The sequence below is a fragment of the Labrus bergylta genome, chromosome 9 (assembly GCF_963930695.1).
Source record: "Labrus bergylta chromosome 9, fLabBer1.1, whole genome shotgun sequence".
Taxonomy (NCBI): Eukaryota; Metazoa; Chordata; class Actinopteri; order Labriformes; family Labridae; genus Labrus; species Labrus bergylta.
Window position 1 is genome coordinate 15,562,266 of NC_089203.1, and position 25,159 is coordinate 15,587,424.

At 39.5% G+C, this 25,159-nt stretch overlaps 2 protein-coding genes across 4 annotated transcripts; both read right to left on the reverse strand.

Annotated features, from left to right (window-relative positions):
* Nucleotides 1-264: 264 nt before the first annotated feature.
* On the reverse strand, nt 265-12,279 carry cabp2b (calcium binding protein 2b). Of its 3 annotated transcripts, none has more exons than XM_020645854.3 (7): nt 11,657-12,279; nt 10,336-10,608; nt 3,486-3,516; nt 3,256-3,390; nt 2,458-2,567; nt 767-914; nt 265-678 (listed from the first exon to the last, which is right to left on the reverse strand). In XM_020645854.3, the coding sequence occupies exons 1-7, from the start codon at nt 11,738-11,740 to the stop codon at nt 653-655; spliced, it is 807 nt and encodes a 268-aa protein (XP_020501510.1). In that variant the 5' UTR covers nt 11,741-12,279; the 3' UTR covers nt 265-652. The 3 variants fall into 3 exon arrangements, with proteins under 3 accessions (XP_020501510.1, XP_065815198.1, XP_065815199.1); XM_065959126.1 differs by lacking the exons at nt 10,336-10,608; nt 11,657-12,279 and adding exons at nt 5,060-5,260; nt 5,764-6,220; XM_065959127.1 differs by lacking the exons at nt 10,336-10,608; nt 11,657-12,279 and adding an exon at nt 5,764-6,210.
* Nucleotides 12,280-15,627: 3,348 nt separating this feature from the next.
* On the reverse strand, nt 15,628-22,779 carry LOC109993037 (zinc-binding protein A33). Its single transcript, XM_020645850.3, has 6 exons — nt 22,026-22,779; nt 21,289-21,384; nt 19,289-19,522; nt 19,034-19,056; nt 18,318-18,433; nt 15,628-17,573 (listed from the first exon to the last, which is right to left on the reverse strand). Exons 1-6 carry the CDS (start codon nt 22,545-22,547, stop codon nt 17,008-17,010), a joined length of 1,557 nt encoding a protein of 518 aa, XP_020501506.2. The 5' UTR covers nt 22,548-22,779; the 3' UTR covers nt 15,628-17,007.
* Nucleotides 22,780-25,159: the final 2,380 nt, after the last annotated feature.

Genomic DNA, 25,159 nt, shown 5'->3' on the forward strand with positions numbered 1-25,159 from the left:
TATGTCAGCTGCCTTGATGGTGAATTTCAAAGCCAGCAAAACATGCCTTAAAATAAATTTTGATTCTTCATTTTCATATTTTGAATTGAGACAATTGGCATTGTACAGTATAATAGGGCAATAATCAAATATGTTTTATTGGAATAGTCCCAAGGATGGGGCCTTGACCCAGGGATGGGGCCTTGGCCTTCTCAGTCTTAAAAAAAAGGTTCTCCCCATTTTTACATCTCTAACTATCTAAGAGTAATTTTCCCAAACATCACATTTTGTTCATTTATTTTATTAGAAAAAGAATTTAACAGTTTAGAAACAAGATTTTCCACTGAAAGGGCAACCATTGATACATAAAAATACTTCTAAAAACAGAGTCATAAATGTTGTCTATGAAGCTTTCGATATGTTTTACCGAAGTTTAAATAATAAATATTAATGCAGCACCCTAAGTTCAGATGTGAATATTTGTGTCAGTCATAGGCAGGGTGCTATTGTCTATTCAAACGTATTAATTTGTTTTTCTTTATAAAATATGAAAAATATAATTTCCAGATACATGCTCTTAAGAGCAGATGAATAACATTCACTACGATGTAGTGTGGTCACAAGTCCAGTAGCTGCACAGTTTCTTTGTTGATCTGTAACGTAGGTGGACCTTTCAGCGAGACATCATCCGCACAAACTCTGAAAAGACAAAAGAAAAGTGTTAGAAGAAAAAGGACTACTTTCATCTCCTCAGAGATCCAATGTCGACAAAGACAATTTCTCTCACCCTCGAAGTCCACCAGACCATCTCCGTTGAGGTCAACGTCTCGAAGAATCTCGTTGATCTCTCTGTTGGTCACTTGTTCTCCCATGAGCTTCTTCATTGCTTCACGCAGCTCAGTCAAACTGATCTGACCATCCCCATTAGAGTCAAACTGGACACAGAGAGGACAGATGTTAAGACTCACGCATAAATGTAATAATTCCTTGTGCTATACATCAATAGGAAACATACAAAAGTTTGTTTGAAAGGCAGTCACAGTGTCATTCTTTGTACCGCCACTAGAGGGTCTCAAAAGACATTTTTCAAATTCTTCATATTTTACTTCAGCACCATAGTTACCTCTGCTGATGACACAACCAATCATCTTATCTACATCAGGCCTCTCATTCTATCTGATACCATCTGCAATGTTAGACCCTTTTTAGGGTTACATTTCAGCACCCCTGAAATAACATTATAAGAACATTATTTGTAACTAATATCCAAAATGTTTTTTTTTTGGCCTTCTCATATTAGTTTATTTTTACTGAACTGTTACAGACAGTTGTAGAGCCATAAGCACAATAACTAGTACAAAAAGCTTAACTAGAAAAGATTTAATATCAAATGTTCTGGTTTGCAAGATTATCTTTTTCCCACATCAAAGACCGCCACCTTTGTGGTTTACATAATGCTTCATTGGAGCTTTAACTCGCCTCAAATAAATCTATTTGATCGAGCTGACCTGAAGCGGTTCCGATGGAAATCTTTCTGAGCGCGACAGCGTCAGATGCATCTGTCAGAGCAGTTGAATGGTTCTTTTTTTTCATGCCTGCTCCCCTTTTGACTTTGATAACATGACATGTCCACAACCTGACATATCCAAGTTTTATCAACCTAACAGCAACACCCAGAAAGCATTTATGAACACAGCAAAAATGATTCTTTCCCATCAAAGTTTTATCCATCTTGAACTTGAATCTCTCTGATTAAATATGTAACATTTGTGACTTATTGTTCTAGCAGCATTTTTTTTTTTTTTATTACACCATGTTATTTCTGAATGGCACAATTTCTGTCCTGCCTGCAGGTCCCACTTCACTTTTTCCACAGCAGGCGTTCTGACTTGTCACAGCAAGACAAATGCTGCTCGAATGAAATAAACGATGACTCAGCTTCTTTTAAGCTGTTCCAGCATGAATGATACCAGGGCCATAGAACCAGCTCCCCTGAGTGGAAAGTAGTCATAAACGGTCTCTACAACACTGGTGATTTTCTTGCTGTGACATGTCAGAATTGTCTGTTGTGAAAAGTGGTAATTAGGAAAAACTCCAGCTATGGTCGTTATTTGAACCTTGATGAAGATAGACACAGTATTTTTTAAATGTGGCTCTTTTACAACACGTCAAGAGCTGTTACCCCTCAATGTATGAGGGACATGTGAAGATGTTTACTATCTTTAGCGCAAAGGTATTTTAAGTATCTTTCTAAACTCTTGTTTCTTTATCAATCACATTAAGTGATCCTTTTAGGAGCACATATGTTTTCCTTTAACAGCATGAACGACAATAATCACACCATTGATCGCTTCATCCAAGCAAATTTTGCAATGCAGCAATTAATAGTGGTCAAATTTACACATGACTTTGATCAGTTAGAATCGAGTGTTATAGCTAACAACATTCAGCCTCTAGTATCAGTCTGCATATCCTGACCTCTTTGAATGCGTCTCGTAGTTCCTTGACTCCGATCATGTCGGCTGTCTCTGCCAACATCTTTGGTCCCATCAGCTCCACAAAATCCTCAAAGTCCAATTTCCCTCCACCTGCAAACAGAGAAGTGACGGGTCATGTCTGTTCCTCTCTCATCTCATCACTCACTCTCATAACCCTTTCCAAGAAATGTATTTGACAATTACCGCTTGCACATTTATTCAGCAAACTAGTCGGTCTATTTCATTGTTGTGTTCCGACTGTGCTTGTAGTCATTATTATGTTCTTTTCTTTTCTATGTGGTCTGTTCCTAACTGTGGGCCCTGGCATGTTCTATTCTGTTCTATTTCATGCTATTAATTTTGTTACTCTCCTGTTTTTCATTATTACATTTAGATTTTTTAATGTTTCCTTTTCCACTCTTTTGTAATTCACTTATCTTGTTCTGGTCTCTGTTTCTCTTCCTGTCTCTTTCTTGTTCTGCTATATTTTATTCCAGCCTGTTGTTCATTTTGTCTTCCAGTTATTTTCTCTATTCCTGTTTACATTCTGTTTTCCATTTGATTCTTTTCGTATTTGTACCTGCTTTGTTCTTATTCTGTCCTATTATGGTTTGCTCTATTGAACACTGTTCTGTAATCTCAGATGTTCCCGTTTGTTGTGCCATTCAAAAATGTATCAGATTTGATCTCATCCTATTTTCCTTTTGTCTTTTTCTATTGCATTTTTTGTTCTGTTTCTGTTTATTCTATTTGATTCTATCCTATTCTATCACATGTTCTAGGCTGTTGTTCCACTCACCGATCTGCTGGCTCAGTTCGATGAGCTCCATCTCTGTCGGCATGTATCCCATGGTCCTCATGCACTCCCCGAGATCTTTATGACTGATGTAGCCTTTTTTGTTCCTGTCGAACTCCAAAAACGCCTCACGGAGCTCTGACAGAAACACGATCAAAGACACACGTCAGTGTTTCTCAGTCAGCTGATGTGTTTGACGTGCTGGATGTTTGTTGTAGAGAAAAACACCTTACCGTCAATCTCCTCTGGTCTCAGCTCTCTGTCCTGTCAGAGGACGTAGAGACACATATTAGCTTCACATTTCTTTACATTTCTAAACCTTTAAGATACAAACAAACACACAAACACACAGACACACACACAAATCTAACTTGTATTCAAAGTACTTGAGGGTACAAGACAACAACTGAATAGGGAAACACGTTATAAACAAAATGAAGAAAATGAGAGAAATAATGAATGGATTTGGACCTGATGTGGTTCAACAGTACGGATTGATTGAATGAGATGTACACAGTTTAAACTATCCTCTTACATTGCCTCAAAACTGAGCTCATGCATTGTTAGAGCCATCTATAAAGTAACATAACTAACAAATGTAATGTAGCTCTTCAGTAAGCTGTATTTAGAGACAAGCCCAGTGCATCTAGAAATGAAAACTGTTTTTATAAGGATTAAAATGTGTTGCATTATCATACGGCCATAAAGGACATTTCATTTAACATTAAACCACCAGGAATCTCCAGATTAATTGTGGGAAGTTACCAGGCAACAAACATCTGGAGATTATGAGATTTAGTTTAGTTAGTCGGGAGACCCTTGTATACATTGTTCAGACACACATGTGTACATATATATTTCCGTGTTCGATCTTGCACATAGCACTCTAGTTCTCACGCAAGTCCGCACAAACTCACCACCAGTGGAGGGTTCAGTGTTGAGGATGTTTCACAAAGAGCTTTACAATGAGAAAAACACGGGACTAATCCTCTCAGATCCTTCATCGTTCATTTACTTTTATGTTCCTCTGCCTCGTTTTATCACACAACAAACTAAATGCATATGTTTGAACCAAATTACAAAATGAATAGACTTCCTCTAAGTTTAAAACAATGGATTTAACAACACTAATTAGTAAAAAAAAAAAAAAATAGACCACGAAAACCTGGTACTCCTGTCCCAGCTGCATGCTTGGTCTTCTATTGATACTGCTACACTTGTGATGACAGGTAGCCACTTAGAGACAGATACAGATAAAAAAAAAAGAAAGAAGCAAGAAGAAAATGTTTGAAAATTTGGCGGACTAGAACTAAGCAAATGGCGCTGTCTTTTTTTATTGCATGAAAGAAACGGTTGACACTCTGCCATGCTTAAAGTAAACTACAGGACCACCTACAAATCATTTCCATTTAGTCTTATTGTGCTAGAAAGCAGAATGGGATGGCATAAATTGGATCCAGTTTTATTGCTTTAGAGAGAACCTGGAGCCATCAGGGGCCTCCTCTGGGGCCCAATGTCAGCCCGTCACTCTTTCTGTTCAGCCTTTACCTCACATCACTCTGTGACGCACATTTTAGTGTAAGCTCCCCAAAAGCCAGTCAATAATTTCCATTAGAATTGAGAGATCGATTCCGTGGAGCATGTGTGTTGCCAGCAGTTTTGATTGTAATGGATGGCGATGGGATTACACAGCTGGTTGGGTGGTGAGCAGGAGGGTCAGCCACGGTGAGGATGAGAATGAATCAGCACAAGTGGAAGAAGTTGCGTGAGGGCACAGGGTTCACGTTTCTGATGTGACGTTACATACGAGTGTTAGTGAAAAGCCCTCTTTAAGGAAGACGCAAGCCGGCCCCGCAATGTTGTGCAGCATGTTGCAGTTCTTCACCAGCGCACCGAAAGTTTCCCTGTACGGCTTTTCCTCCATGTCCTGATCCTCTTCTTCCTCCGGCTGCAGACTCTCCTGGCCCCCTGCCCTCATCTTACCCCTGAGGGGCCCATCGATGACCCCCTTCAGAGGCAGACCAGACTGTTATTCAACCACAGCCATACAGTGTATGTATGACCGATTTCTTCACTCTTGAACACTATTATTTCTTTCTAGGAACATCATAAAGCCATTATTTTCACACAAACATGAGTTAGAATGCGGATGAAAACATGGCTGCAGTCTCTTCTTCTTAATATTGTTCATGTTAAGGACTGACAGTAAGTACTCTTAAAGTAAGAGGATACAAAGTGTGTTATTGATTTAAATGAATTTAGTATTTTTTCTTGCAACTACAATACAAAAAGATCTGTTGGCTAGTTAAGAACAAACAGTTCTTATTTTAGCAACTCTTGAAAGTTTAAGTATAAAGGCAGGTAGTCAAAAAGCTGCAAAAACCCAGTGGTCTCTTTTACTATTATTTTCTTACAAATAAGTAGTTACTTACTCTAATTCACTCTAATGCAAGACAGTAAAACGGATGCGTCAAGCTCCAGTCTTAGCAATATGAGACACAGCAGGCTTACCTTCATTTTGTTTTTCATTGATGGTTTGGTGCAGTTGCCCATTACCCGCAGACTGCCCTGGTCAACTAGCAATCTCACCCTGTCGGTCTCCTCCAGCTTCCCAAATATATTCCTTCACTTTTCTCTTTCTGTATTTCAGATCTTATTTTTGAGTTTTTATCTCTTCGTCCACTTCTTCCCCTGCTCTCTTCACTTTGGACGTCTCAGGGGTCGGGCTCAGATTGGAGCTCTGATATCTCTCTGTGTCCCATGCTTGTAATCAGCCATCACGTCTGATGCTGCACAGATGAAAAAAACTGCTCTAATCCATGCTTGAGCAACCCCTAATGACTCCACCCATCTCTATGTCATCCAAAGGCTACAACGCAGCAAATAAAACAGTAAAACCCAAATGAACTCTCCAATGCAGCTCTCTTGTTTGTTTCTTCAAAGCAACAGCAGCAACACTATTTGCTCCTCCTCACACTCAAACGTTTTCAATCCCCCCCCCCTCTCTCTCTCACACCCTCTTTTGGAGTTGCTTGCTCTCTCCTCCCTCCCTCAGTTGTCCACATGTTGCAAGAGCATTCAAACAAATTCCTCTACAGTGTGAAGATTTTTAAAGTGAGAATTAAGGCCATGTAAACAGATGGGGATTAATCCCTACAAAAGGATCGACCTTACGAAAAGAGGAAGTGACACAGTAACGACAGAGAAGAAAATATGAGAGAGAATGTGATGAACCCTACATTAATGAATAAATAAATAACCTAGACCTCATCAAACAGAAGTAAGCAGGTTAAACTGAACTACAAATCTCAATATATTGGGTTTTAATCTGAAACAGTTTTTATCGTCTTTATCTACAATGGACATTTTGTCAGAGATAAGTCTCTACTATGTTATTTTAACCACCACTTTTTATGTATCTGCTGCAACTTAACTTTGACATTTTTTTAGCAAAGCATTAAAAATGACTATTTATAGACAAGATGGAAGGAAAAAAGTTCAAACAAAACATTTAGAGAACAAATATTGTAGATTAAACTGTGGTTTATTACAGCACTTTGACTGAAAGTACTTTATTATTATAAGAAATATTATTATTATTATTATTATGTCACCAACCATATGATAAACCATAAAATTAGAGGGTAAAATAGAGTTTAAAAAAAATATCTGGTTTGAAAGAAAGATGTTCCTGTCCCACACTTTTTTTTATTTATGGTGATCCCTTCAGAGTTGAAAAAGCTTTGTCACAGATCAACTAGTAAACTACCAAACGTGTGATTATCAAAGCTACAACAAGTCCTCTCTTATTCCTAAAAAAGGTAAGAGTTGATCTCTTGAGCTCTGAGTTTGAAATATATTTTCAGAGAAAGCTTAAATGCTACAAAGTTTAAAACGTACCAAATCCTTTAACCGATGAGCTTAGATACTGGAGCAACTGAGAGCTTATGAAACAGACTCTGATCAGGCCTCAGGATGGACTTATGATGAAGTAATAGCGCATGAAGAACTCGACTTATAACTCCCTGGAGCTAGTTTGGACAAGCTTACTAAAATGATGATATATCAAAATACATTAAAATGAGATGAGTGCAATGCTAAGTGGTCGGGTAAGCATCTGTCAGAAATCTCTCCATAAGAAGTTTTCACTGCTTATTATAGTGCAACCAAATGCAGCACCGCTTGTGTGTGTGTGTGTGTGTGTGTGTGTGTGTGTGTGTGTGTGTGTGTGTGTCTGTGTCCAATTTTATATACATTCAGCAAAAGTTGTCCCTTATTACAAAAAAACGTGAGCGGCCCAGTGACAAGTGATAATAAAGGAACATAATAAATAAAACACGACAATAAATAAACAGCGTGCAGGGCCTTACATACGAAAATATTTGTGTCGCGTTTTATGAGACTTTTATTATGGCCCTCTCATAAGACACATTTATTGTGTGGTCCAAACTCAAAACATAAATGTGACATCCCTGATCGTTGGCCTATGTCACCACTAGAGGCCGCTTTAGGACGGATCTACAGTAATAACCATCTGACAGCTGCTGCAGTGAAGTAATTATACAACTTCTGTTCTATTTTAGGCAGAGCTCAGGGGAAGGTCTAGATGAGTGATGTGCAGCTTAAGAGCGAAGACTGTAAATTAAATCTTAAGTCTGAAAAAGACCCTAAGTAGAAACAGTTTGGGTCTGAAACACTCTAAGAGGGATCCAGAGGGCATGAAGACCAGTATGAGGGCTATTGATTGGGTAAAATACGACTACTATTTTAACTAATCACTCATTCGTAACAAACATCTACCTTGAAAATGCTTTAATATATTTTGCTGTAAATAACACAATATCATGTCCTGGCCAATAAAACAGACCAAACAGAGTTCTTCCTTTCTTTTAGAAGATGATTAGCTCCACAAATGACATGGTAGCACAAGTAAAGAATCATACATCACATCTTCAAGGAAAAAGTGTTGTCTTTATATCTGGTTATTATTTGCACACATGCACCTTCAAATCGTCCAGAAAGGGTTATTAAAATCTTGTGTGCATGCGTTTCCCTGCAAATATTGGTCTGACCACATGATGCTTACAGTCTGCTTGCATTTCCTTCACCGAAGCCACATTTCCACAGTCTGTGCATGTTTAAGTATTTTTGGTGTGTGAAACAGAACAGTCTTATGTAACGGAGGTACATCTGAAGTGTAAAGTAACAAACAAGGTCAAAAAAAAACTACACTTGAGTTGTTGTTTTTTTCCCCAGTTAGGATTGTGGTGACAAATGTGGTGTAAAAAAAAAAAGCTTCAGGTGCAAGGTGCATCTATGTTCTTAGTATTTGCTCGTTGCTTATTCTTACGCACAAGTTTCATCAGCACATCTTCAACACTGAAAAGGTAAAAAACCCTTGTTTTGTTTTTTAATACTGAACCACTTTTAGTCCAACAGAACAAACCAACATATAACAGCCCAACACATTCCTATACATAAGAATCCAACCAGTAAAATCATCAAAAGTTTAGTCTACTCTCATAACTCAATCCAACTTCAACAGAACTGACACCAGCAGCTGCATTAATAAACCAAGACACATCCAATACCATTAAGCCTGATTAATTACCAGGCTGATTCTCCACTATTAGCTGTCTCAATTTATCATGCACATGAGATGCTGCTGTGTGTTGAGTGTGTGTATGTGTGTGCGTGTGTGTTTGTTTGTTTGCTGGCCTATTTAGATCTGTTTTGAATACCTTTTAACTGCTTGTCTCCAGGGTACAGCATCGAACGACTGACACAAGCGGTTCTAGGTTTATTTTCACACCAGACACACAATCATGTGTTTTTGTTGGTGTGTAAGGGATTGAGATGGGTAGCGCTCGGGTCAAGTGACTCTGCTCTTTGTTGGAGACTCAGCCCTCTGTAACAAACAGACGTATCATGAACTGATCTGGTGTCAGATGTGCTGGTGTCCACTAACGACAGCTGTCAATCAATGAAACAAAAGAGGAGACAGACTAGACAGTGAGGACGGAGGGGATGAGGATGTATATAACACTGTCAGCACTGATGCATGAAAATGTAAGAAATATTTAATGTCATAGTTGGTCAAGGCTGAGTTCTATTTATCATATTTATTATACATATATGTTAGGAGAAGATTTGTATTAATTATGTTTCATGTTTTGTAGGTTAATCAAAAAGTATGTCCTCACTCCCACATACTCAGTCGCCCTTCTCTTAATTTAGATCATATGCATCATCACTGACATCACATTTTTCTCTTGATTTAAATAATTCTGTTCTTTTGTTCCTGTTTTAACCTCAGGAACAAAAGTGTTCAGTGTGTGCTGATGGGATCAGGTTATTTTCTTCTGTCATATCAGAAAAAAATCCTTGATCACAAGCCATGCTGAGGTCCGAAGCAGGAGGCAAGAGAGGCTTTAACTTTAAAGTAATCCTTTTTTGTTTGAAATTTCATACACACTCTCACACAAAGCCGGCACTTTCTCACACCATGATCCCACATGTCTGACCGCGACAGATGCTGTAACGCACTGAGCTGTGTCGTGTGTCACTGCTTACCATGATAGCGATGGGATGCTGAGATCGAGTCAGATCTGTGGCTGACGATGGCCGTATCCGTTGCGGATTACACTCATGATGTCTCCCAAAGTAAAGGAGTTTTAAGCCTCTAAAACACACGCTATCTGCATCCTTAGGTTTAGCCACTAGTCCTTTTCGGCTCACATTGCCATTTGCAGAAGGATTTGAGTTTTTTTTTTTTTTTTTTTTTTTAAAGGGCGAAATGGGTAAAATTGTGTTGACCTGCAGCTTTGTGATCTTTTGCACTATGGGGTCAAGGGTCGAAGGAGAGACGGCTACTTACAAAATCTGAGTGAAGCCAGGCTTTTAATTTGAATTAGAGGCTTAGGGTTTCAGTAAGGGCATCGCTGGGACATTCAATAGCCCGGATAACTTCATGCAGGAGCACATGATACACACACAGACTGACACACACACCCACAAACACACAAACCACAAGGAGGAACTCATTGGGTCACACACACACACACAGCAGCAGATGGCTCCTACCTGTCCAAACACAGAGTCCACTATGGGCAGCAGGTCGACAGCCTCAGCCTCCTCTTTCTCGTTCTCTCTCCTCGGTGGTCCCTCCATCATCTCCTCCAGAGTCCGCTCCAGCTCCTCACTCTCCTCAGCCCCCTCAGCCCCGGCTTCTGCTGCCATCATCGCCGGCCTTTGAAGGTGAGGAGGGAGAGGTGCAGTGATCTGAACGTCTGCGGTTCCTAGGTCGATGGATCGCTTCTTCTGCTTCTCCACCTTCTTCTTGATGGCAGCCTGCACCTGAGGAGGGGAGTAAAGAGTTGGAGACTCGGGAAATCTCTGTTCACCCCCCTGACGCGAAAACCTCATTTTTGATGTATTACGTCGGGAATTTTTGGAAGCAGCACAAAAAAACACAGTTTTTCATCATTAGTGAAAAAAACAAAACATGCTCAATTAACACAATGCATAATACTGCCTTCAAAACAAGGCAGTGGAATTAAATTACTAAATGAATACATGCCATGCTTTCTAAAAAAAAAATGCTTGATTAAACCCCTTCAGATGGAGCCCCGGGTGTACTGTATTAGCCGGGCTTTCATGCCATCTTGCCATTTAGACTAAGCTCCAGCTAGCCTTGAGCTAACCTCTGATTAATAGGTGTTAATTAGTGGTGATGAAGAATTGCAAATGATTTTATATTAAGTAGAGACATGTTGCTTACACTTAATATGGAGGACATGCAGAAGATTGCATTTTGTCATCACATTATTGAATGATGTAATTGCATACTGCAGATTTTTCTCATAGCGTTCAGGCTTATTGAGTTTAGTCTTTTATCACGAAGCTAAGCTGAAAGATGCTATATAGACAAACAGATCATTTATTTTAATCCAGCCCCATTATGTCAACTTTTGACTGAACACATAACAGAAATACATTGTTTGAGCTTTGTCTCAGACACAGGAGAGTTTCCTCTTTAAATAAAGAGCATCTTCTTAGTAAGCTGAAAACTTACAGATGCACCAAATATGGGAGGATTATTTCTTTTTTAATTAGTGATATACTGTATATTTACATTTGATTTCCTGAAAATTATCATCTTAAAATTACCTTTTTTTTTTTTTTTTTTTTTTTACTGAATTTGTTGCAACACAAACGTATTCACACCAATCTGATTCAAGGCATCATGAAGAGCATAAACATGTTTATAACCACACTGAAAAGCAGTAAAAAAAAGTGTTTATAAGGAGAAGAAAGAGAAATCATTACACACATGAAAACAGTGAACACACTCATACTGGACTTACATAGTTCTGAAAATAAATAGACAGCCATAATCACGCACCTGTTTTGCACTCCTCTCCGATGGCACACTCATGGTTGCAGCACCGCCTCCTGCGGCGGACGTCTCCCGAATGATCATGAACATCTCGTAGTCACAGGCTCACACACAAAAACACACACACACACACACACACACACACTCACACACTCTCTCTCTCTTTCTCTCCCTCGTTCTTCCTCCCCCTCCCTCACCTTCTGTTTGCCTTTTCCCTGCTCTCCTCTCTTCTGCTCTAGTTCTTAGTTTCTTCTTCTTTTGTGTTTAAAAACCGTAACCAAAGTCTGCTACAGATCATAAGATTTCTTAAATTTCAGATAGAATTTGCTTAAAAAAAATCAGCTCTTTGATGGGGTAAGGATTTCAGTTGTCCCAGGTAAAAGTAAAATAATAAATAGCCTCAGGTTTCCCTGTAAAAAAAAGAATCCAAAGAAATATTCTTTGAGTTCCTCCTCTGTCTCTATATTCCCTCCTGTCGTTTCTCTCACTGTTTCTCTGTGCTGCTGTCCATATGTGTCTCTGTGAGTGCAGGTGAGGAGGTTTTATCATCAGCTGTTGTTTTGGCGCTGGGATTGAGTTCCTCTGCCCCCACTCTCTATCTCCTGGTCCTTTAGGCGACACTTTATACCTCCTGAACTTCACCTCTCTCACGTTATCTACCTGTGACACAGCGACCCCTCTCTCTCTCTCTCTCTCTCTCTCTCTCTCTCTCTCTCGCTCATCCTTTTCCTCTCTGTCTTTCACCTTTGTTTCCTTCATCACAGGTGAACACTGCTCAGCTTAAATACGTGTTTTTGACATGTGTTCCTAGACTCTTTCATCATTTCATCATCTTTTCCCCTCTTGTCTTTATTTCATGCTTCTCCAAACCTCGAGTCTTTCTCATCTCCATCACTCTCCTCCGGCAGTAATCCATCTTCTCTTCAAACTCAATCTATCCTCCCTAAATCCCCTGTCCTCCCCCCTCTGTCAAATTTGGAGCCTTTTTTGTAACACAAATTGGATTCCCCCCCCCCCCCCCCAAGGTGCACAGGTCAGAGAGGAGAGAGAAGCAAAGAGAGGGAGTGATACATTAAAGTCAGCCGCTGGGTGATGATGAAAGACTTTTTTTTTTTATCTACAAAGCATCACTTCAATGTTTTGCTGCATGTATAATCTCATCTAGCGAGCATGGCTGAGCACACACAGGTGAGCGCTTCACGAGTGATCTCTATTTTTAGACGTGAATGTTCACACGCGTGTAAACATGAACTCATAAAAGAGGCAGATAGCTTTGAAGCTTTTATCTAAAGAAATGAATTCAACTAAAACTTCACGTCTAGCAAAAAAATCTTTAAAAAAGCAGCAACTTTCTTTGAGAGAAATAGCTTCCTATTCATCTGTCTTAAGTCGTCAAAAACAGACATGTCAGCAGGTGTTTTCAGCTCTTCCCCCTATTTTTTTTGCGTCCCCTCAAAATCTCCCTCCATCTCTACCTCTCCTACTTTATCTCGCTCCGCGTCTCCTGTTTACCTGAATTAAACATCTCTCCCCCTATAGTGTGTACTTCTTATAGGGTTTAATGTATAGCTTGCCTTCTCTCGAGTTTCTGATGAGGTTTCCGTTAATCACTTCTTTCTGCTTTTTTGGCCCATCTCTCTGTCCCTCTCATCTATAATTTATGGCGGGTGGTAAATTCTGGAGTGGAGACAGAAAAGAGATCCATTACAGAAAAGCTGAGTAACACAGTAAAAATAGAGGGTTTTATTTTTGGAAAAGATCCGTCACGCGAGAGAGGAAAGATGAAGGATGGATGAACAAGATGAAAGAGATTGAGACACTGAAGCTTCATGGAGATGGTGTAAAAAGACTCGTTCACCTTGAGCCTCTCTGAAGCTGATCAGAGACGGGGATGAAAGACACAGGGAGTGGCAGGACAGCAGAAATGTAGAAGTGAGGGCTTGTGTTACTGCGTGTTGATCTGCAAACACTAAGATCTAATTACAGATCAGGGTTGGACTTGACATGATCCTGACATGTATAGTCTTGGACCAGCAGCGAGTGGTTCGTGTAAAGGCAGATGACTCACAGAGACAACAGATACGTTTTATTTTGGTCAGAGAAGTCTCATTATTTATTTGTTGGTAATAGTAGTCACACATTACTAAATTGGCCAATTGGCACAAGAGAACTGATTAATCTTGCTAAAACTGGACACTGAAAAGAGGGCAGTAAACACAAAAGCAAAGGGGCTTATTATCCTGTCAAATGTATTCATTTGTATGCATTATCAAGGGTAACATACAAAGAAAGTAATCAAACAGTTGAGTCAGTTTTTATTTACATGTACTGATGGTTCGTCCCACTGAGTCTATTGAATGGGGTGCTGATCAAACACAGTATCAACAAAGACATTACCACAATAAACGCTACAACGTATTTGTTGAAGGGCCTTGTCCTATAAAGCTTCACCGCTATTCTGTCTCTCTCTGTCTCTCTCTCTCTCTCTCTCTCTTTCTGTAAATGTTTTAACTGTCTCTTTTCTGTTTGAATGAGGATCTTGCCTTATGAGACTGGAAATCAGGTAGTTTTCCCCCTCAGCCAGGGCGGCAATGGCTCAGTGTTAGTGGATTGTATGTTGGGGGTTTGATCCCCAGCTCCTGTAGTCTCACGTCAAAGTGTCCCTGGCGTATGAATGTGTATGAAGGGATTGGTAATACTGAAGGGTGCTGCACATAGCATTCACTGCTGTGACACGCAGCAAAAAAGAGCTTTGAGTAGTCAGACGACTGGGAGAGCGGTAGTCCATTTCGATGTTTATAATACATCTATCTTATTTCCATCCTGGTTTTCAGTTTGGTTTGTTGGTGTTTAATACTGTGAACTAGTTTTGAGTAGTGTAACAGTCAGAGAGAGGGGTCCCTTCTCTGTTGCTGCCCCTAATGTGTCTTCCATTTTTCTGTGATAGTTTTTGTCAGTGGATGTGTTTTATTACCTTGGGTGTAAAGATAGAAGGTGTAGAAGGTTTTCATTTAGTAAAGCCACTTGAGGAAATGTTGTTTTGCTTGTTTTGCAACATTGGCAGGGTTCCCATGCATCCTGGAAAACCAGGAAAACAATTGACCAATTTTCCAGTCATGGAAAACATTTGAAAAATGACAGAAAAAGCAAAATGTCTACGAAAATCATTCAAACATTCTCCCAATTTCATATCAGAGTTCTCCAAAACAGACAGCCTTGTCTCCAGAAAGGGCTAAATTATAGATTTGAAAAGATCATATCAAATAGTGACTGTGTGGTATATCAGCAGTATTAAGTATTGGAAGGAAGGCTTATTTAAATGTTACATTTAGGTTTTCCTCTTAATATTTATTACTACTCAATGAATAGTCATGATCTTGAGTTATTTGTTAACGACCACTTGTTGTCGTCATTATTACTATTATTTTTACATTATATTATTTTGAGTAAGGTAGGTGCAAGATACTTTATCCTGGCTCTTTATTTTTTACATAGCCAAGCTTTTATTTATTTTTTTGAGAACACAAGAAGACAAACTAGGTTATAAAATCTGAAACCATAATTGTAACTTACTCATATTAATATAATATATATAACATAATTATTCATTATCATTTATATGCATGTAAGTATTCATGGTAACAGCCAAAGACTGCACATCCTTTGAATCCGACTTCCACAGAAAGTAAACATATTGGTGTATCGGTACGATGCGTTCCGGTCATACAGCTTTATCACTGAAAATGTCCTGGAAAAGACTGGGAAATTTTCTCCAAAAAGTGGGAACCATGTTTGGGTAACATAATTATATAATTTTGCATCCTTTTTGAGATAAACTTGTCCCTAAAGCTGTATCTGTCTTCCATGTGGTCCAATAAAGCACAGAGCTGTGATTCATAGACCACTTCTGTGCTCAGTTATAGAGCATCCAGTTAGTTGTGGGCGCCCTCTGGTGGAATAAAACATCAGCAAAAAAACTCAGTTGGCTATTTATTCAGGAAAATCATATAGATCTTGACAGTGATTTCTCTGGTCGTACCTTTAGAACATATTCATTTAGTATTCTTCAAGTATTTTCTAATTACATTTTCAGCTGTACTGGGCAATGGTGGTTGCAGTGGGATATTGAAATGTACAGTCTTGTCAATTAACTTGTGTCAAATGCACTCTTCACTTTCTGATGATGATCATGTCATTAGAATAATGGTTGGTTACAAAACAGTTAGAAGAAAAAGAAAATAAAAGTGAATTTCTTCAAAAGATTTTAGCTTTTTTCAATATCCGCTCATTCTTATTAAACACCTGTCTGCTGAGTTTCCTTTGAAAACAAAAGTAATGTTCACATTCAGGGTCACTCATCAACTCATATGTTGCATCATTTTACTAACACATTTGTTGCCCACAACTTAAGGCATTTTTTTTTATCAAGCATTGCTTCTTCTCTTCTTCTCTCCTGCTTTGAGAATGATCCAATCCAAATGTATAAAGCACATTTAAAAACAACAACAGTTGACCAAAGTACTGTACAAATCAAGTATAGTAAAACCACAATAAAACACAGACCAATGCAAAAATGGCAGACAAATAGGAATGGATAAAAGGAATAAAAGTAAACTCAAGCAGAGAAAGGATCTGTAATGATAGAGCTAAAGAGACCTAAACCATCAATGAGTCAGTCCATCTCTGAATCCTCATTTCACTCGTAGCCCCGAGCACATTCATTGCTGCCTAAGATGCAAATATATATTTTTTTTTTATGAAACAAATAAAATAAACAACATTTAGGCACTTTACATTGTAGCTCAGGTTACTCTAGACAGAATACTAGACCTATTTAGGGCTATTATCAGGTTTAAATTCATACACATTTGGTCCACTAGAGTAGTTTTACTGGAAGCATCATTCTAAATATACTTAAGTGTCAATCTTCATTCTAATAAGGAAACATAATTCAGTGTCACAGTGTTGCTAATTGACATTATTTTTGCAATAAATTGAATTCTATGGCACAGAGAAAAAACATATATCAGACATTTGTACAGACTATACCTAAGATCAAATGTTGGTTTAATTTTTCTTACATTTGTTGATCAAATTTTAAAAAGTACAAATAATGACAGCCATGTCTTTTAGAGTGTCCTTTTTTATGTCGTTGTCTTGATCACTGTCTTAAAATATTCTCCCATTGTAACCTTTGAGTTTATCCCCACACCATCAGTAATACAGCGTCTCTATGACGAGGGAAATGTGTGAATGCTCATTACATGAGTTCATTTGAAGTTCATCAGCTGCTGAATCTTCTTCTGCGGTTTCATTGTTAAATCTGCTGATGCAAGCTCGTCGACTAAAAAGCCGGTCTATCCCCAGTGTGGCGTTACTATGGTGAGCGGCTCGCGGTTGTTTCCGTTAATGATCGGCCAGGGATTGAAATACGGGAAAACAGGCTCTTTAAACTTTGCATCACAGAAGGTGAAGAGGTGGCTCATGTCTCCTGCATCATAAAACGACACTTCACCTCGACTGTAGTCCAGAAAGACCCCCACCCTCCTGGGGGGTTTGGAAGGATGAATCAACCCTTCCTCTGAGTCGGTGCATGCTTCGTACTCACTGGTGCCATCGCCATTGTCCCTCAGCACCAGGGTCCAAAAACCGTCATCTGGACACAAGCTGATCTCCTCCTTCCTGTTGACGGAGGCTGTGGCTACACCCAGACCCCACGCTGTCTTGTGGCCCACTTCCACTTCCCAGTAGTGTCTGCCTGATGAGAAGGCTTTAGAGCCCAGGACGATGTTGTAGCGGGTAAAGCGCTCTGGGTTGTTGGGCAGGTTGGGCTGAATCTTCCCCACCTGGACTCTGGTGTGACACGGTGAAACCATCAGGCGGGGGTAGGCTGTGTTGGGGTCAAGGGTCACTGCTGTGATAGCTAAGACACCAAAAAAATAGTTTGAAAATGGACCAAGGCAACAACTGAAATGTGCTTACAGAGAGGCGCCCAAGGGAGACTCCTTGGCAGGAACCTTTAACAAGAAACTGAACGCAACCTGCTTAATTAGTGAAAGACGAGCTGACAAAGAGCATCAGGTACATGGATCCAAATTAAATATAAATGATACTGCGTCAACACAGAAATCCTTGATCTAACTCCACACAGTCATTTAAACCAGCATCGAAGTCTACTGTTTCACAATCAACACTATGGATAATTACACTGGCAAGTGTAAGGAGTACGTATTATGTTACCTGACTTGGATATTAGGACAGATGTGATGAAGTTTAAAAAACATGTCATGGCTCAAACAACTAATATTGTTATTATACATGCTTGTAGACAGTGCAAACAGTTGTGTCAAGTATCTTGAGGAGCTTTGAGGAGTTTACTCATCAGGATATATGGACTTCATTAAATGAACGATGAACTTTAAAAGAAACTGAGTTAGAACAAAAAGTAGTTTGAACAGACGTCACTGCACATGGTTTTGTTTTACACTGTATTTAACAAGTCCAATACGTTTATGATAGACGATTGCTCTACATCGCGCGCGTGTGTGTGTGTGTGTGTGTGTGTGTGTGTGTGTGTGTGTGTGTGTGTGTGTGTGTGTGTGTGTGTGTGTGTGTGTGTGTGTGTGTGTGTGTGTGTGTGTGGGTGTGTTAATGCATATATTCACACCTGGCTGAAAAAGGTTGCTCATTTTCCTCCAGGTCCTGTACTGCAGAGGTCCCAGAAACTCTCCAGTCTGCAGGTTAACACACACCTCTGGAGGAGGCTCAAACAGGCTCTCCACACTGGATAAGAGAAGAGGGGGGAAATCAGAGGGTAAAGAATTATTATTATTTATTTTTTTAAGTACACTATTTAAGAAGTAATTAAATACAAATTATAAAATATGTAAGTTTTGAGTTTTCTTGTTTTTATTTATGAGAACTATGCAATTATATTTAGAAACGTTGCACAGAATTTCAGAATTCACAGAATGGATTTCAAACTTTAAAAAAAAATGTTTTCTTTAACCAATAAGTGTGAGCATGTGTCTGTTAGATCTATAGTCTAAAATCTTTCAGACGAAATGTTGCAAGTTTCGAAACCGTTATCCTTTGGCCTTATGTCAGATCTACCACAGCCCTTTAGTCTGTAAAATGATTCCGTCAGTGACTGTCAGACGACAATGTGAGGCACAGATGACTTGATAAAACACAATCATGTCCCCACATCCTGTTTCAACATGACTTACAGTTAATTACAAAACAACACGTCATTACTTTGTGACTTTAGATGTTGGAAAGAGGACAGCAGTTGTGTCGAGGGAAAGGGGTAGATGAACTGGAAAGGAACAACTCAATAAGAAATCACCGCTGTTAAAGAATCATGATCAAGATGATACTCACCCTCCAATGAAATCTTTGATCCCCTGGAAAAGAGTAGATCAAAAAAAACGTTACCAATACAAATTTCTTCAGGATATTCCACAGCATGAGGAGTATATCTCTGGTACAGTGCAAATCGGTATTTACAGGCTGTTCTTTTATCAAACTACTGATACGTTTCACTACCTTTCAGTTCAATTAGGGTTTATCAAAAAATCGACTACAAAAGTATCATCTGTTTATTTCCTCCTCTTCCTCCGTCCTCCCTTCTCTCACCTTGAGCTGCTCTGGGTTTTCTTCTTCTCTCTGTTTCATGCAGAGCAGTTCTGCTTTATCCTCCAGCTGGCTGATTTGCTCCGTGGTCTTTGTAAGCGCCTCCTCCAGCTGGTTGAGCTTCTCCTCTTTCTGCTTCTTCAGTTTCTCTTTAATGCGCTCCTCCTCTTCAAGGAGAAACTCCCTCAGAAGGCCAAACTCAGCAGTGACCATCTCCTCCAGATCTCCTGCTCGCTCCTGAAACATGAGGAGCACTCTGATCAGACAAAAAAAAAAAAAAAACATGGAGGAGACATTCTGATGTTTCTACTCTAGGCCGAAGCAATAAAATGTGAATGAAGAAACACGTGTTGTTTGACTCTGAAGGTCTTGAACAAAACCTTTATTACCTTTTTTGGTAATTTTTCTTCTGTGTTTGAATTCTGGTTTATGTTGAGAAAACAGCTTACTGCACTTTTATAAACACTGGGCTGAATAACAGTTATATATTAGTAAGTGGTAGAATGTGATTAAGTTCTTATATACTTATGTATTCTCGTTTTAATTTTTCTGTTGGCGATGCCATAATATGACAAGTGACATTAAAGTCAATGTGAAAGAGACAATAAGACACAGTACAGGCAAACAAACAATTTATATTACGATGATACAATGACTAATGGATGATCAAGGATTGGTCATGGAGTGGAGATTTGGGTGGATCTTGGAAATCTTTGGGTGTCTCACGATTCGATTCGATTTAGATTCTTGGGGTCACGTTTAGATTCAGAATCTATTTCCGGTTAAAAACCATTCTGGATTCATGATTCAAAGTCTATTTTTGAACAAGTACATACTTCAGGATCTACTCCAGTCATCTGTGAGACTGGCAGGATTTCTTGCTGCTCCATTTGGCATAGATAAGAATCTCAATTTTTACATAAACCAATTTTTTCCACACCTCTACTAATTCAATTTGTGTTTCTTGTATGGAAGGGGTTCATATCTTTGTCCTTGTTTGGACTATTTCAGTTTCGATGTATTCTCATTTTAAAGGAGTAGAAATGGTGGCATTCCCCTTTAACTTGTGAATAGAGACAGAGAGATAGTCAAGTAAAGAAAAGTAGGCAGATAAAGTAATAGGCACACCGCAGTGTGCCTAAGATAAGCAGCAAAAGACAAATTGCCAAAGTTCCTCTTAACCTTGTTGACCCACATCCTGTCATGCTGGCATAGAAACAGAGAAGTGAAAACGTGTGCATGTGCAATGAAACTGGGTCAAACCGACAGACAGCGAGACAGACAGGAAAACATACAAACTGAGAGAGACAGACAGACAAACAAACAAACAAACAAACAAACAGGACAGATGGTGTGAAGTAGCCTGAAAGAGAGATGAGATGAAATACTACAACATGGCCGCATACTGCACTCTTATCTCTGTTTAACACAAGTACACAGAAAGGGAGTGTAAGTGTGTGTGTGTGTGTTTGTGTGTGTGTGTGTGAGAGAGAGAGAGAGAGAAAGAGAGAAGAAGGCCTCTATTTTGGTTGAATGCTGCTTTGGTGGAAAAAAGTGGCCCAGCCTAAATCACGTCAGCTGCTTCTCTTTCTATGAGGGTTTGTGAAATGTTAGCTATTTTGTATGAGAATGTGTGTGCGTGTGTGTGTGGGGGCCTGTGAAAACTAAGATTGTGAGAAAGACAAACATGCCATGACATGTATGAACGTCTATTAATCTTTTCATTTTCAGAAAGTACCTCTGAATCTGAGACACATGCAGATCCTCACATTCAAACAAAGCTGAGTAACAACTTGTTGTGTCACAACCAGTCATAATCAGTGTGAGTCATCCATCACTCATGTCTGTCAGACAGGTAAAGGTGGAGGAATGTACTGTAGGTGAGTGTTGCTTGGACACCAGAATATCTGTAAGTAACACACAAGTATTTGTCTTTTCCTTTCCCATGGCAGTTTCTTTCTTAAAGAGACACACTCACACACGCTCGCACACATCTATCATACCTTGATGAGAAGGATCTTGTCATTGGTCTGTGTTTGGAAGATCGAGGCCTCCTCTGACTGTAGCTGAACCCTCTGCAGAGCGACAGACAGCTTATCCTGTTTTAGAAGGTAAACAATTAAATGCAAAACATGGTTAAGAAGCGGAGACTCTTAACCAGTTTATACCATAAGAAGGAGAACATTTGATTTGTACCTCTCTCTGAACAACATCATCTTTGATGGGAATCATATGACCTCTCTAACTGAAACCTCTGACCCACATATTCAAACAAAACAGGAATTTAGCACCAGTGAAACATGCTGAAACACACTGGGAGAACCTCTCAGAGCGAGTCTTCAAACAAACAACATCGGGATGGCCAGGTTTTAAGAGTGGGGGGGGGGGGTGAGAGCTCACAGTGGGCTGCTGAATTCCTGTTAAACACCACCTACCCAAAGGCTGCTGCTGCAGGGGCTAACAAGGACTCTAACAAGGCCTTGTAAATTCCTGCCATCAGACATCAAATTTATTTAAAGATGTGTCTGTGAGATAAGGTTTTCAACATGGGTTTAAAAAAAAAACACAAGAAGATGACTGCAGCCGCACAAAAGCATGTTAGAACATGGCACTAACAAAAAGTTAGACTACCTTTAGTTATGTAGTTTCAGGTATTATGATGAGAACACATAAATTACAAGGAGACGTTGTAAGGTTTACTTGTAACAAATTAGTCCGGACTCGGTCTGTGAAACTGTACCTTATAGTTTTCAAAGGCCTCTGTAATTGGGATGACATTGTGGGTCTTATGATCCCGGGACATCCCACACACCAGGCAGATGGGCAGCTGGTCGTCCTCGCAGTACAGCTTGAGCTTCTCCTCATGCTCCTCACACATATCCATTCCCAGGCGCGGCCAGTGCCCAGTGGACGAGGCCAAGCTACTCATACTGGACCCGAGCTCCCGCTCCTCCGGCTCCTCTAGGTCACAACAACCCGGATCCCATCCAAGTATGCCCGCGGGTGAGTCCATGGTCCCGGCTCTGCGGACACTGTCAACGACGTTGCACAGCAGAGAGTTTGGGCGCAGTTTACGCGCGCACGACTTTCTACACTTTGGGCAACTCGACAACTCGTCTGACTTGGCCTCCCAGCACTGGATGATGCACACCTGGCAGAAGTGGTGTCCGCACTCGAGGATCACGGGGTCACGGAAGAGCTCCAAACACACAGGGCAAGTGAGCTCCGACTGCAGTTCTTCAAGCGCGTTGGCCTCCGCCATTCTTCGTAGCGCACATAGTCACTGAAAAGAAACGTCTGACGGCTGACTGAGCTTCCGTTCACAGTGAGAGAGGGAGTGGTCTGAAGCTGACAGCAGAGCAAAAGTCTGCACACCAGCCTGTTGCTGCACGCACAGTATCAGATGAAGATGCTCTGTGTGGATGCGCGGTCTGTAGCCCGGAGCAAAACAACTTTTATCTGCTAAAGAGAACCACCATCCAAAACATTCAAATGTAACCAATAAACCAATTAACATTATAATACTAACACGGCTGATCGTTTTATTATTGAGGAAGTACAACCGGAGCCTTGGCTAGAGTGCCACATTTAGGCATGTATTCTTTATGAGGATCCCTAAGAATCTTTATTTGTTTTTATTTTACCAGGTTGAGATTAGGAATCTGTTTTTCAAGGAAGACCATGGCCAAGACAGCCAGCAAGTTGAAAAACAGTCTCTCTAAGCCTTTAATAATAAAGGTTTAGTGTATGCAGTTCAAATGTCAAGACATTTTCAATAAAGGGTACTTTAAACCAATAGCAGAGGTAGGTAGTAAGTCATTAAGGCCTTCATATCAATTTGTGACACAGTTTTCTGACTCCAATTTTCAATAAAGAATATGTTATAAATTGAGGTAAAACAACTTAATTCATCCAATTGTTAATCAGAGTTTTATTCCACTTCTTAAAGATTTATCATTGTCCTTGTAGAGAATAAACTTCAAAAATACAACAATCAGGCTATTCTTCGAATCAAACAATGGTATACTTTCAAAACAGTCCTCACCATAAAGCTGCAGTTAAATTGTAAATGCTTTATAATCAGGTTGCCTACTGAAACATTAACATATTCTTTGGATCTACAAAATCCTCCTCTAAAATAATACAGGATAAAAGACCATGATATGGTTTAATCCTGATTCATAGTTACTGCATGAGCACAGTGTGGCCTGGGCTAAAGCAAGGGACAGCAGAATGTCTGCATAGTTGAAAACAAAAAGGCTAAAGCTGAACATTTTCTTAGTGGAACTGTAAACAATCTTAAGAACCCAAGGCTGTTCTGGGAGACTATGAAGTCTTCATCTGGAAATAACAAAGATATTGAACTCCCCCTTGCATTTTCAAGGATTCTCAAAGCATAACTGACTAAGCTTTAATGCTCGATTTATTCAATGAGCTGCTACAACCGCATCAACTTTAAAAGTAGTCAGTGATTTTATTGAGTCCTTGGAAAATAAGGAACACTGTGCAGCCCTTTGTATCATCTTGTCAAAGGCCTTTGATACTGTTGACCATAATATGAATGATAGACTGCACACTATTGGACTCTCAGAAAAATCTGTCTGTTGGTTTGAAAATGATTTATCAAACAGGTCACAGTGTTTGCAGGCTGACGGCTTTACCTCTGAATATCTTGAAGTGAAAAATGGTGTCCCACAGGGCTAAGACTCGGGACCAATGTTATTTATCATGTATGTAAACAGTATTGGTATGCTTATTATGTTCCAATGCAAATTTTAATTTATATTCTGATGATACTTCTTTTTAATGCTTTGCTCCTACACAATATCAGGCGTTCTGTCACTTACAAGAGGCCTTCGATACTGTACAGGACACTCTTATTGTGTTAACATTTATTTTGAAGCATGATAAAACAAAACTGATGTTTACAAATTCAAAGGAAAAATACTGAACTGGCTTGGAATCTCCTGTAGGAGTATTTGTGTCGGGAGGAGCTGGTCACTTTAAATAATTTTAAAAGTAGATTAAAGGCATTGGAGGAAGATGCATCAAGCTGCATCAGGTTGTCGATGATTTGACTAATGACTTTCTGCCAGGTGACCCAGGATATGGTGATCTGTGTTTGTAATTGTTTTGTGTTTTATGTCTGTTAACTTATTAAGACACAAGGCACAAGGGATTTCATGTGGCATTGGTGGCTTAGTCTTCCCACCATTCACAGAGCAATATTTTGCTTCCAGCCATGATCTTTCTTTAAGCGTTGGAAAAGACACTGCTTCAAAAGTTATTAGTTATGTTATTCCTACAGCGAACCTAGTTAGCAAAGTTACATGTTTACTGAGGTTTTTTTTTTTGTTATTTATTTTTGGGCTTTTTGTGCCTTTAATTGAGAGACAGGACAGTGGACAGAGCTGGAAACCAGGAAGAGAGAGTGGGGAATGACATGCTGGACAGGAGCCACAGGCCGGATTCGAACCCGGGCCGCCCACTTGGAAGACTATAGCCTCCATACATAGGACGCGTGTACCAACCACTGCACCACCAGCGCCCACTGAGGGTTTTTTGAGGGTTTTTTTTATTTGAAATGTTTTTCTTTAAATATATATATATATATATAAGTCTAGTTGTTCTTAAATAGTTACACACAAATTCACTGCCAGGTGTAAACCACATAGCTGTAAATTAACTTACTATTTCATTACTGACTAAAAAAAAAAAAACAACAAGCTTGCTAACGTATTCTTGCTAAATTCAAAACTGTAGCAAAATAAATGTAAATAATAAAATGCTTCATTATGTTTAGTAATGATAAAAAACAATCAATTTTCAAATAGATACTGATGTTAAAATTAAAAAAAAGTCCCACAAAGTGAT

What these genes read in the sequence shown, in the direction of transcription:
- cabp2b (XM_020645854.3), bottom strand. Translation starts at nt 11,740, where the DNA reads ATGTTCATGATCATTCGGGAGACGTCCGCCGCAGGAGGCGGTGCTGCA. An exon ending in GAGACCAGAGGAGATTGACG is followed by an intron (nt 3,391 to 3,485) that starts GTAAGGTGTTTT and finishes TGTTTCTGTCAG; the next exon opens with AGCTCCGTGAGGCGTTTTTG. An exon ending in TGGTCTGGTGGACTTCGAGG is followed by an intron (nt 679 to 766) that starts GTGAGAGAAATT and finishes TTGTCTTTTCAG; the next exon opens with AGTTTGTGCGGATGATGTCT.
- LOC109993037 (XM_020645850.3), bottom strand. Translation starts at nt 22,547, where the DNA reads ATGGCGGAGGCCAACGCGCTTGAAGAACTGCAGTCGGAGCTCACTTGC. An exon ending in ACAAGATCCTTCTCATCAAG is followed by an intron (nt 19,523 to 21,288) that starts GTATGATAGATG and finishes CTCATGTTTCAG; the next exon opens with GAGCGAGCAGGAGATCTGGA. An exon ending in ATCAAAGATTTCATTGGAGG is followed by an intron (nt 18,434 to 19,033) that starts GTGAGTATCATC and finishes TCTCTTATCCAG; the next exon opens with TGTGGAGAGCCTGTTTGAGC.